The sequence below is a fragment of the Lepisma saccharinum genome, chromosome 12 (assembly GCF_977018435.1).
Source record: "Lepisma saccharinum chromosome 12, izLepSacc3.1, whole genome shotgun sequence".
NCBI lineage: Eukaryota > Metazoa > Arthropoda > Insecta > Zygentoma > Lepismatidae > Lepisma > Lepisma saccharinum.
In genome coordinates, this window is record NC_139240.1 from 23,689,783 (window position 1) to 23,704,173 (window position 14,391).

At 37.0% G+C, this 14,391-nt stretch overlaps 1 protein-coding gene across 1 annotated transcript in view; it reads right to left on the reverse strand.

Moving 5' to 3' along the window:
• Nucleotides 1-2,282: 2,282 nt before the first annotated feature.
• Nucleotides 2,283-14,391, reverse strand: part of LOC145996412 (uncharacterized) — a 98,215-nt gene continuing 86,106 nt past the window's right edge. The window contains exon 4 of the mRNA XM_083132867.1: nucleotides 2,283-2,424. Coding sequence (XP_082988993.1) covers nucleotides 2,343-2,424 — 82 coding nt within the window. The 3' untranslated portion in view covers nucleotides 2,283-2,342. The remainder of the gene's footprint in view (nucleotides 2,425-14,391) is intronic.

Genomic DNA, 14,391 nt, shown 5'->3' on the forward strand with positions numbered 1-14,391 from the left:
CTTGTAAACTGCAGAAAGCCGAGTATCAGGGTCCTTTATGTAAATAAATATTTGTAAGGGTATTATTTAAATATGTAAAATATATAAAGAAACAAAATATACCTATCTGCATTGTAAAGTCTCACATGTATACAAGGTAACCAAAAAAGTTCTTGCCGTTTTTGATGTCCCATCAATCATGCGCTCACAGAGAGGAAACGAAATGATGCACGTGCCTGCCAAGCAATCGGGAGTTAGTCTGACCATCGACTGTCAGTAATACAGGCACGTTGCACACACACACACACAGTAATCATAGCTCATCCAGAGTCGAAGAGAATTGGAGGTATCGAAGCAGCTTGTTCGCGTGTGTTTGTTGTATGACTTTCAAGTAGGCCTGTCAGCTGCCGCATCAAGTCACCGCATTTGCCAGGCATTTTGGGAGAATGCCGTGAACGAACGCACTGCCAGGCACTGGTTCCCGAAATTCCGTTCGGGAGATGTGAGCCTTTAACCTCGCAGTGGATGACCACATGTGTTGGATGACGAGGCCCTGAAAGCAGCCATCGAGGAAGACAGTGGTCTAGCATGTGATGAACTTGCAGAAAGGTTCCATGTTTCCGCTGAAACACCTGCATGGGATAGGGAAGTCAAACAAGTTAAGCAAGTGGGTACCTCACACATTGTAGGCAGCCAACAAGTAACAACGAGTGACAGCCTGTTTGTCCTTGCTCACTCGGCACCTGAACACACCCATATTTGATCACTTGCTCACTGGTGACGAAAAGTGGGTCCTCTATGACACTCCCAAGCATAAAATACATTGGTAGTCGCCACGTGACCCTGTTCCTCACACCTCAAGACCACCTCTGCACCCACGAAAGGTTATCCTCTCTGTATGGTGGAATTGTCAGCAAGTGGTGCATTACAAGCTCCATCCACTGCTGACCTCTACTCTCAACAGTTGCAAAGGGTGCACCGTGCATTGTGACAGAAGGAGCTGGCATTGGAGAATGACAAAGGTGTGCTGTTCTTCCAATGCCAAGCCACATGTGGCAAAGAGGACCCGGGAGACCCTTCAGCAACTTGCCTGGGAGACACTGTGCCATCCACCATATTCACTGGACCTTGCAGCAACAGATTACCACCTGTTTCATTCCGTCGACAACCACCTCCGTGGGAGATCGTTCGCAAATGAGGGAGACCTGTGGAACGCACTCACGGACTTATTTGCATCCAAGCCCGCCAAGTTTTATCACCAGGGTATTGTGCAGCTGCAGGAACATTGGCAAAAGGTGTTGGATGCTGATGGAGATTACATCGAAACCTAAAGGTACATACAGTCCACTGTATTGATCTTTGTTTATCACTGCTCTAGAACGGCAAGAACTTCTCTTTGATACCTTGTATTAAGAATCTTCATGGGTAACATCTATCCTCAAAATTAAACAATTAAAAGACTTCCCCTTCATGTGAAACCTAATATGTAAATAATATGTGGAACTTTAAAGTTGGGATTTAAAAGGGTTATCATTGTGATGAATACTTAGAACTGTGTTTTAAACACAAATCTTCTCAAGTTTTCACAATACAACAAATAATACAATCATATATAGTGTTTTATTATAAAAAGACAGAATATTGCATGCAGAGTGCAAAATAGAAAACACAACATATTTTTAAGGTTCTGCCAGTTCACATAAACCAGTGAAATTATATGGTGATTTCTCAAGAATGGAAATTTTTCAAATATACTCATATTACATGTTATAACTTACAGAATTCTTCAACATGCATAAAACAATATATTCATTCTCATTCACTCAGAGTAACTCTAAAACAAACACAAACTTGATCACAAATTCAGTGTGATTCAAAAGTGTGGAATAACCCATATAATTTCTTCACATATCACTGTACATGAGTGGAAACATATGAAGTAACTGGAAGACAACTTGCATCATCCCTATCCAACATTTCAATTCAACTTAACGTGTTCAAATGGGAATAAGGGGCAAGTGACAGACATGTCAAAATCATGTGAAATTTTCTGGAAAGACAATGGTGAAATCCATTTAACAATGTCTTTAATCATTATCAATTTATTCAATGTTAAGGATAAAGACTACCATTGTTGTGTGCATGCTATTCATCAATGTTTGTTCCTTGTTATGCAGTGAACCAAGATGATATTGATCAAAGAGCACATTGACACTAGCTTACATTGTGGTGAACAGAGTGTAAAGAAAGTTGCACATCTCTTCAACTGCAGACACACTCAGAGGTGGCTGGCCAATTGTTCGTAGTGCAGTGGTGAAACTCGTAAACAAGTTAATGCAAAGGGAAAGTGTGTGTGGTCACTATCAAGCAGCAACCATTGTTCTGGCAATGCTTGTGAAAACAGTTCTGTAGGAATGCTGATATTGTTGAAATTTAGGAGCACATCTGGAAAAAATTAAAAGATGAAAATTAAATTCATCAATTTTATGTTCAAATTAAATGTTACAATATTAATTTTTTTCAGTGAGAGAAACATCTTTTTAAGAGCTACAATCAGTGGTTTATAAATATCATTTTAACATGTTGTATTATGTAATCTGCTGAAACATGATCATGTGTAAATACGTGACAATGTGCTCAGCTCAGGCCAATAAAATCCCCATCCACAATGGTCACAACACACAGGGGAAAGTGTCTGCTATGACAACTTCCTTCTCTGTTTGGATTATTGGATAAGGAATAGGCATAAGAAATGGAATGTCTGTTAAAAATCAAATATCGGTATTATGTCTCAACTACTGGTGACATGTTTGAAAGCATCGTTGAGATCCCTGCTGGATATAGAGACATTCCTCCTGATGTGTATACAATTGATTCTGATAATGCAGATCTCAAGATTCTAAAGCATGTGAGATGTGCACAGAGTCAAGAGATTTCTACTTAGAAATCCATTTAGAAACACTGAGGTATGAATTCTAAATATTCAATACAGATCATTGTTTGCAATACTTCCTTAATGACTTCTGTTTGGTGTGTAATCTCCTCACATGCATAATAATTTGTGTTTGTAGACAAAATAATTGATTCAAATTAAACAATTAATAGATTTCCCTTTCTTGTGTGTGTCCCCATATGTAATCTGAAGTAATCTTTACAGGAAAATCTTGTCACAAATTCAGTTTCTCTTTTGAGATGAAACATCCTCATATGCCTTTCCAGACAAAACAAATGTTACAAATTGAACAATTTAAAGATTTCTGTCTACCATGAATGCACATATGCAAATTCAATTTCATATCCAAAACATTTAATCAAATTGAACATTTAAAATATTACTCTTGACTGTCAAGCTTCGTGTGGACGTTAAGTGCACACCTCCAGACAAAACATTTTAGCAAATTCAACAATGGAAAAGCTTCTCCGTTCTGTGAATGCTCACATGCGCATTAAGTTGGCCCTTAGGAGCAAAAACTTTGTTGCAAATTCAACAATTAAAAGGGTTTCCTTTTGAGTGAGCATTCATATGTACACTAAGATCTCTTTTACAGGCAAAAGAGTTATTGCAAATTGAACAATTGAAAGGCTTTTCTTTTGAGTGAACATTCATATGTACACTAAGTTTTCCTTTACGGGCAAAATATTTATTGCAAATTGAACAACTGAAAGGCTTCTCTCCAGTGTGAACCCTCACATGCTCATTACGATTACATTTCTGTGCAAAATCTTTGTTGCAAATTGAACAATTGAAAGGCTTCACTCCAGTGTGAACCCTCAGATGCACATTAAGATTATGTTTATGTGCAAAATCTTTGTTGCAAATTGAACAACTGAAAGGCTTCTCTCCAGTGTGAACCCTCAGATGCTCATTAAGATGATATTTCTGTGCAAAATCTTTGTTGCAAATTGAACAATTGAAAGGTTTCTCTCCAGTGTGAACCCTCACATGCCCATTAAAATGAACTTTTTGGGCAAAATCTTTGTTGCAAATTGAACAATTAAAAGGCTTCTCTTTTGAGTGAACATTCATATGTACATGAAGTTCTCCTTTACGGGCAAAATATTTATTGCAAATTGAACAATTAAAAGGCTTCTCTCCAGTGTGACCCCTCACATGCCGATTAAGATGGCTTCTATGTGCAAAATCTTTGTTGCAAATTGAACAATTGAAAGGCTTCTCTCCAGTGTGACACCTCACATGCGTATTAAGATCTCCTTTACGGGCAAAATATTTATTGCAAATTGAACAATTAATAGTCTTCTCTCCAGTGTGACCCCTCACATGCAGATTAAGAAGGTTTCTATGTGCAAAATCTTTGTTGCAAATTGAACAATTGAAAGGCTTCTCTCCAGTGTGACACCTCACATGCTTATTAAGACCTACTTTACGGGTAAAATGTTTATTGCAAATTGAACAATTAAAAGGCTTCTCTCCAGTGTGACCCCTCACATGCTGATTAAGTTGGTTTCTATGTGCAAAATCTTTGTTGCAAATTGAACAATTGAAAGGCTTCTCTCCAGTGTGACACCTCACATGCTTATTAAGATCTCCTTTATGGGCAAAATATTTATTGCAAATTGAACAATTGAAAGGCTTCTCATTAGTGTGAACTCTCACGTGCTGATTAAGATGACCTTTACGAGCAAAATTCTTTTTGCAAATTGAACAATTGAAAGGCTTCTCATTAGTGTGAACTCTCATGTGCTGATTAAGATGACCTTTACGGGCAAAATTCTTTTTGCAAATTGAACAAAGAAAGGGTTTCTCTTTTGTATGAACACTCATAAATGTATTACGGTCAGCTTCATGGACAAAACTTTTCATGGAAACTGAACAATTAAAGAACATCTGTGGTTCATGGGTTATCAAATCTCCTTTGGCAGAGAAAGTGTTGTTGGAGATGGGACCTATACATTGCTCTCTCCTGTTATTAGCTCTGGAACCATCAACATATGTCTTGCTTGGAAGGGTTTCTGGTAAAGGTTCACATTCAAAATTTTCTTCTCTACTGATACATTCTGTAATTTCTCTTGGCTGCTCTTGTTCAGTTAACTTTCCTGCAGACACTGGCAAATGTGGAACTGACCTTGGGACATCTTGTATCTGTTCCTCCACATAGTTCTTGATCAGGTAGCTGAAAAAAATATGATACAAATGTAGTTTCACTTTCTGAGTAAATAATGAGAATCACTGACATGTGCAAATCAATGAAAAGAAAGGAGAGTAAAATAGACTGTTGTTGGTGATGTACTCTTCAAAAAGTAAATACAAGTATATTATTATGTAGAACTTTCAGCAAAAAATGCAGGCTCCACCAGGACTCGAACCCAGGTCTCTGGCATTCCATGCCATTGATTTACCACTGAGCTACCAAGCCGGTCTGGCTTTGACTGATTTTGACCTCAGTGGTCAAGGTCAAACCAGAGCGTATAGAAGAGAAAGTGTGTGCACTTCGTTTTCTTCCCGTAAGCCAAGTGAATAGAGCGGTGCCCCACCGAAACACTGGCAGCACCTTCGCTTGCGACGAGCGTCTTCTGCTTGCAGTGCGGCCACGCTTTATGTAGAGCATGTGTTTTGTTGTACTAGAATAACATTGTGTACTTTTATTAATGACAACGTTGTTACATTATTGAGTTTAGTGTCGTTAGATTTGTGATTGATCCGTTGTGACTAGTTTGTGTTGTGTTCAACGTATTATTATTGTGTTTGAGACAGCAGCGAGAAAAACTACAAGATGCCTACGTGTTTCGTGCCGGGCTGTAGATCTGGATATGACCGCTGTTCTTCAGGCAGTAGACATTTTTTTAGGCCACCTAAAGACAGTAATGGTCTCTCAAAATGGGAGAGTGCCATCCCTAGAAAAGATAAAACACTAAGTCATAATTGATATGTGTGTGATATTCATTTTTCCACTGACCTTTTAGTGAAAGTGGATTCGTTCATAGTGGATGGCGATACAATAGAAATTCCACAACAAAAGTGGAAATTAAAACCAAAAGCAGTTCCTCATATATTTCCTAATCTGTCCAAATACCTCTCTAAGACAGTTAAGAAGCGAAAATCTCCCATGAAAAGGCAATCCTTGCGGACAGATGATAATGAAGTAAGTACTCGTCGCAATGTATCATTAAGCTTATCAGTAGAGGATGATTTGCTTCACACTGCCGATGCTAGCAATACAATAGCATTGCTAAAGAAAAAACTTAAGAATCAAAAACGCAATTTAATTAGAACGCAGAATAAACTAAAGGTTGCACAGGCTAAAATAAAGACAACGGTCACACAGTCAAAACAGTTTGCGTCTCTTAGCAAAAATAAAAAAAATGTAATTGATACAATCTTAAAGAAATGCCAACTGAAAAGTAAGACAGGAATGAGATACAGCAGGGGTCAGAATTATTGGTTTTACATCTGACGGTAGCCAATCTAACAAAAAGCTATGGAAATGCTTAGGAATTTCCGGAAACAGAAACAATCTTAAGTGCTCTATACCCAATTCAGCTGACTCTAGTAGAAAGTTTCGGGCATTTTCAGACGCACCACATATATTTAAATGCATAAGGAATAACTTCCATGATAAAGTGCAGGTGTACTATAATGGTGATATTGTTGATTATTCATTTTACAGAAAAGTGTATGAACATGATTCATCTACTGAACTTTCCTGGTTGACGCATTAAATTCATTCACTCCTGCACAGGCACTATATAAACGATCAGAAGCACATAAAATGGAATGCTGTCCTTAGAGATAATCAAAATTCCTTCGCTTCAGAAAAAACTCTGGAGTCCTTAAGAGTGACTTTAGAAAGTACTTTAGAAGTGTCCGAATATTTTACAAGTACGTTTTGACTGGAAAATTTAGTCAAGATCCCCTAGAACGCCATTTTGGTATATTGCGGTCGTTCACTTGTGATGATCATCCCTCCACTGTGGATTTTCTGCACTTACATACGCTGCAATCAATTTACGTACCATCAAAACTTGCTTTATTTTCGGGCGGAAACTGTGAATACAGGACTTAATCTCCTCTGACGTCTTTTGTTAATCAAATGTGAACTCTGGCAAGAGCAACAGAAAATAAAAATCTTTCGGTGAAGAAGCAAGCTGAAAATAAAATAAGGGAAAAATTTCCATTGTTGAAGATGAAATTCGAATACCGGACTGGGAAAACAACATACCAAACTTAAATGAACGAAGTGTTGGTAAAGCATACTTGGCGTATCATTTGGCAGGATACATAGTGCAGTATATTTCCAAAGTGATGGATTCTAAAGTGTGTACAACTTTTCTGCACGGGGAACCAACTAATGTACCTGCCTCACTTACGCTAATCCAAGACTATGGTTCGGGTGACGGCTGTAAATACCTTACCTATGCATCGAAAAGTGTTTATGATGTGCTGTTACGAGTAGAAGAATTTGTTGCAGAAAAAATATCATGTGCTAATAGTTTATGGGGTGATATATTTTTTGAGTGTTTGGACAATTTAAATATAATTGCTGTAAAAACTTTGCAATTAGGATGCTGTGAAGATCATGTGCTGCGTACGCTACCTAAACTCGTATTTCACTATCTGTAATGTCGATTTTTCTTCCGCACCAAGGAGATAAGAAAGGAATTAAGTGCCTCGAAGACAGCAAAGTCATCTTGGAAATTCTCCAAACTATCCAGCTGCTGAGCTTTTCTCCAAACGTAAGTACCTTATGTAGTTTGTTATGTAAGCAACGCGAGCATCTTCCGCGCCATCTCAAACGTCACCACTGCCATCTAGGCGGTGGACCACGGCAACTCAGGGAGTGCGCACACTATTTCTTCTATACGCTCTGGTCAAACTTTGGTCTTACACTCATAAGTCTCTTGCAGGCAGGGAACCAGTCTGGGGGTTGAACATTTGTAAGTAATTCATTCACAGTAGTCAGAATTGGAGGATGCCTCAAATGATTTAGTTGTTGCATTCGCCTTACATATTCAGCTACACACTATGTCTGCTCCAATAACATTTATTAGGCACAAATACATGTTACCCTTCACCCTTCACTTTCTATACAATGCTCTCAAGTTTGTAAGTACTTGAAAAGATGAATGCCATAGAATTTACAAATTGCTTCTATAAATATTCCCTACACATTAAAATTACAAAAACTCATTGTAAAAGGTCAAAATTCTTTTAAAAAATTCGACAATTGGAAAAAGAAACTTCACATATTTAGGGGTTTTCAAGTTTTCAACATGGCTGAACATGCTCATTTATTTCGGTCCCCACCTCCTTCTTCTTCTTCTATTGCACTGCAGCCCAATATCGTACTCTGACCTCCATGCTTCTCTGACTAAAGCTTTCCTCCTACAATTTCTCATTCCTAACATTCCTTTCACATCTTCTTCCACAGTCTCCATACATCTTCTCTTGGTCTTCCCTACAGATCTTCTACCTCTTATTGTACTATATGCATCTAACTTTGATATGCGATGTGGATCCATTCTTTGCACATGTCCTCCCCACTCTAGTCTTTTAAATTTTATAAAGTGGGATATACATAAATCTTTGTATAGATGGTACAATTCATTGTTATATCTTACTCTCCATCCATCCCTGTCTCTCACTGGTCCCATACTCTTCTCAGAATTTTCCTTTCAAAAGAATCCAGTTCTATCTCAGATTTCTTATTGAACATCCAGATCTCAGACAGTACAATGTGGTGTACAAAGCCCTTAACATATTGTATACAAAATTATCGCACCTAGAAACGACGATCTCATAAGTTTTCCCACTCGTTCACAAATTACTTATTCGAGGTGACTTAAATGCAGATTTCCTTTCTCCCCATAAACCAGAAACAGTATATTTACAATCAATAATAGAATCTTTTAAGCATGATTCAAATCATTAACCAAACAAACAGAATAATGGCAACCACTCAATCACTCCTCGATGTAGTAGTAATGGATGACCCGGATTTTGTACGCTCATTTAACGTAACCGATTCCGTCGGAAAGTCTGACCACTGTTTAGTAAATGCGACACTTGCCATCGAAAAAAACAAAATTAATTAAACAGTTTATCAAATATCGAAACTTCTCTACCCTCGACAATGAGATATTCAATAGGGATGCTGCAACAATTGAATGGATGTAAATAGATAGCTTTGACAGTATCGACGATAAAGTGTACTTCGTTACTCAAAGAAGCTTCATGATAAAAGTATGCACCAGTGAAACAGAAAGAAAAATTCGTGTGGTTATTAGTGTGTCTGCCAAATTTACACTTCATGATGTGTTAAAACAAGGAGATTCATTATCTCCATTGCTCCTTAATTTTGCCTTAGAATATGCTGTTAGGAAGGTAAAAGAAACAAAGGAATAAAATTAAATGGTGTGACTCAGTTGTTAACATATGCAGATGATGTAGACTAATTAGGGGATGATATAAATACAATTAAGAATAATGCTAAAATATTTTTCAAAACAGGTAAACTGATAGGTTTGGAAGTTAGCAAAGAGAAAACTAAATATATGCTTACAGGCCTAAACCAAGTGTTTGGTAATAATCAAAATCTAATTATTGATAACAACTCCTTTGAACCAGTTCCCAAATTCAAGTACTAAGAGTAATACTAACAAATGAAAATTATATTAAAGAGAAAATAAAAAGCAGGCTTAATTCAGGAAATGCATGTTACTTTTCCCTTCATAAACTTTTGTCTTCTCGTTAAATATCTAAGAAACTAAAAGTTAAAATATACAAAACAGTAATTTTGCCTGTAGTATTATATGGATGTCAAACTTGGTCCCTGACATTGAGAGAGGAACATAAATTGAGAGTATTTGAAAATAAGATCCTTAAGAAAATATTTGGACCTAAAAGGGATGAGGAGACAGGTGAGTGGAGAAGGTTATATAATTTTCATTAATGTCCAGATATTATTACAATAATTAAATCAAGAAGACTTACGTGGGCAGGCCATGTGACACGAATGGGAGAGGAAAGAGAAGTTTACAGGATTGTTGTTGGGAAACATGATGGTAAAAGACCTGTAGGAAGGCCAAGACGAAGATGGAGGGACAAGGTTGAAATGGACATAAAGGAAATTGGTAGCGATTGAAAAGAGTACATAGATCTTGCCCAGGATAGGGACAGGTGGAAGGCCTGTGTTGCTGCAGTCATAAACCTTTGGGTTTAAGAAGGCTAGAGAGTTAAAGTTAGTTAGTTAATACAATCATTGATCTTTCCTATACTACACTACTGCGACGTAATTTACGGACCAAACCTATCTGTTCAAAACAAAACCAAAATTCATGTTTCCGTTTCGTGTACCATATAAGAAAATATGATCATATCCTCCCAACCCTAAATGCAAACAAAAATTTTGAACATGGCCAGATGACGAAAATTACATCTGTGTTTTATTCATAATCTTTTAGAACCTAAACACCTAAAAACCTATTCCAGAAATTAAAATTCAGAAGGGAAACACATGATTACAAGACAAGGGGAAAATCGAAACTTGAGCTTCCAATGAACACACTAGTGCTTTTCGAATCATCATTCACATATTCAGATTCAAGAGCATGAAATGAACTTCCTGCTTCCATGAATTGGGGGATGCCTCAAATAATTCAGAAAATTATTTATAGATGAATTTGCCTGACATTTTCAACTACACACTATGTCCACTAAAATAAAATGTATTAGGCACAAATACGTGTTACCATTCACCCTTCTCTTTCCTTACAATGCTTTCTGAGGTTTTCTGAGGTTTCAACATGCATTTACGTGCTCCTTATGTCCACACCTCCCTCACTTCAAAATTCTGGATAAAGTATTATGATATTTTAAATATTAGTGTGACATATCTTTTTTTTTTTTTTTAAAAAAAAAAAAAAAGTCCTCAGCTTAGTGAAACGATTATCAATCAATAATTATCACATGTTTTTCTGGGCAATCTTAAAAATGGCCATCTCCATAAGCTTACTGTTTTGTTATTACCTACTAGCAAATGCATTGGCCCAAACTGTGGCTGTGTGGTCTCAGACATCAATCAGGCTTTGGGCTCAGGGTATGGAAAGAGTGCTGGTTCGTTTCCTGGGTAAGTGTAACAACTTTTCTCATGAGATTTCGGCCAGTGAATGAGATCAAGGTCACCCAACATCGTGAGAAAATTAATGAGCTATGAGTGAGTAGCATAACCCAGTCATCGAGACATGCAACAATGACTGGGGGTTTGTTGTGCTGACCACACATCATTCCGTAAGTGGTTGGATGATCGCCCACTTCTGCGGAGGCATGTGTGAGTGAAGCAGGCAGTCATTATGTAGGCCCTGACTCTTACAGGCTATTGCACCACAGGTTGAGAAAAAAAAAGCAACTGCATTCAACGCAATTTTTATTGTAACAATTGGGCTGAAAAGTTCGTAGGCTAACATAGTAAAAAATATTTTTTTGACAAAATTCGATTTTATTATTCAATATAGTTGCCTTTGAGGGCGATACAACGATTATGGCGGTCATACAATTTTTTGATGCCATTTTTATAGTACGATTTCTCTTTAGCCTCAAAATAGGCCTCAGTTTCGGCGATTACCTCTTCATCAGTGCTAAATTTCTTTCCAACGAGCATTCTTTTAAGGTCTGCAAACAGGAAAAAGTCACTGGGGGCCAGATCTGGAGAATATGGTGGATGGGGAATCAATTCGTAGTCTAATTCATATACTTTTGCCATCGTTTTCATTGATTTGTGACACGGTGCATTGTCTTGATGAAACAGCACATTTTTCTTCTTCAAATGGGGCCGTTTTTTCGTGATTTCATCCTTTAAACGCTCCAACAACGCTATGTAATAATCTCAGCTATCTCGATCAACTTCACTTTACGATCATTTAAAATTATTTTGTGGACTTTTTTGATGTTTTCGTCGGTAACAACCTCTTTGGGGCGTCCACTGCGTGCATCGTCTTCGATGCTCATTTCGCATCGTTTAAATTTAGCAAACCACTTCTCAACAGTTGATTTTCCTGGTGCAGAGTCCGAATAATGTTTATCAAGCCAAGCCTTGGCTTCAACCGTATTTTTTTTCGCCAAAAAGCAATGCTTTATTAACAAACGAAATACTTTTTTATCCATTTTTTCACAATAACAAAAGCTGCTTCACTCACAATGCTATATCTCACGAACTAATTATCCGGGAGCTGTGAAATTTATACACGTATCTTTTGAAGGTTAGTACTAAGTAAAAATCACATGGATTTACTTCTAGTAACGCCTTCTATGAGTCAGCCTACGAACTTTTCAGCCCAACTGTTATAAATACGACACAATTATATCATTTTCTATTTGGTGTCTGTTGTCATTGAGAGTCTCATGTTAATAATAATTGAATCTATTATCTAGCAAGTACAAGTGCTAAGCAATTATTTTGAATATACATATGGTTGGTTTATATCTTATGCAAAAGTACTAAAGCAGCCAGTATCACATAGAACAAAGTGTATTTTTGGTACATGTAGATGTAGCTGCAACAAAGCTACATTTCTGGAAGATTAGTTGCAGTTGTAATGAACCTACTCTTCAAGTGTAGCTTTCTGATTACTGCTAATATATTTGCTCAATACTGGTGCAGTACCAAAGCAAAAATAGTAACAGGATAAAATTAAATGCTGTCTATTAATAAGATACAAATAAATTTTATAAAAATTCATAAAAATGAAAAGTGTACTGTATTTGATGAAAGGATGAACCTAGATTTATCAGCTCAGTGTAGGTGCGAGAACATAGAGCCCTCGACAGTCAAAATTGGAAAGGCCAGACTCCAGACTTATTACTGATCGTGAATGCTGAAACTAAAAAGCCTTGGAATCTTGCCACCTTTTGGTGTGGGGATACTCAACTTTGAAGTAAAGCAGTCGCTTGGTGGGGTTTATTGCCTCTGTGTTCTGTAAAAATTGTTCTTAATATGATGAACAGTGACATATGGAAGATTCCCAGTAAAAGCAGAGAAAGAAATGATGACATATAAACTGGGAACCTTTTATCAAATGACAATTTTATAAGTCTTTAAGTCAAGAAACAAAAGATTCAGAAAACGACAAAATCTTTAGTATGCTTCAAACAGCAGGGGGACCCATCCCACAAGGCCTATGACAAACTTCCCCCCAAAAATGCTTATTCACCCTTTATGACAAATTTTTTACTCAAAAAATTTTGGTCAGACAAAATTTTCGAAACAATGTAACACACACATTTAAGCATTATACTGTATGGTTACTTTAAGTATGGTTTACAATGAGTTTTCAATTTTACCATAAGGAAACATGTCAGGCCGAACATATTCTATGGTCCTCAAAATTTAAACAGACTTCACTCGCAAGTGTAATGTGTTTTACATTGTTTCAAAAACAAAATAACTGAGCAGTATTTTTCTCGATTTGTCACATGTTAAATTTTAAATTCCATTCATTCTTCTACATTTTTGGTAGAAAACGATTCTCACTGTGCGTTTAAATATATTTTTAACCTATTTCTGCTTATCCATAATTTATACAAAACCTGTCATGTCATCTGGACCGGAATTTTCTTTCTTTCTCAATCCCATCTTGCCGGCTCCCTTGGAGGAGTGATTAGCACATCATGCTACGACGCCAAGGAACCCGGGTTTGAACCCCGGCCTGGGCATGGATGTTTGTGAGTGTTCTTCATCAATTTCATCATATCATCACTCATAGGGTGACCAGACACACACATTCAACAAAGAGGACAGAGCCGGCAAAATGGGAGGACAAAGTCAAAAAAAGAGGATGCCACAAAAAATGGCAACACATTTGACATTACTCATAATTTAATCAGTATATAAAAATCTTAATAACACTTTGCTTACAGAGGCTTTTCAGGTGATCTCTTTCAATAACTTCCTCTTATCTTTAAGCAAAGAAAGAAATCTCAGAATCTGTCATTTTACAAATGACAAATAAAATCTGCAATTTGAAGCACATATTTTTACTCCTTTTCTAATTCTTGGATATTAGAATGAAATATCCCCACAAGTGAATACAAATGTAACAAGAAGATTAGCTTTAACTTATTTCCAAACACAGAATTACAATTTTTAAGTTGTTTACATTGGGTAGAGAAATATCATTTTAATCCCATGAACATTTCTATCACTTTTTCAACAGCAGGGGAAACTGACAAGACACCTTACAATTTACCTCATATTCCTTTCTTCCTCCATCCTTTAAAAGCTGGATATTTTCTTGAAAGATAATTGTTGAATTTACACTTTCGCTTCGTAATTTCATGAAAGTAAATATTACTTAATCAAAATTCTCACTACGCGTTTCTGTATTGTGTATGTACAACTCGAAAAGGAACTGGCCGATCCCCGTGGCAGAGTGGTTGGCACACCACGTCACAAAAAGTGA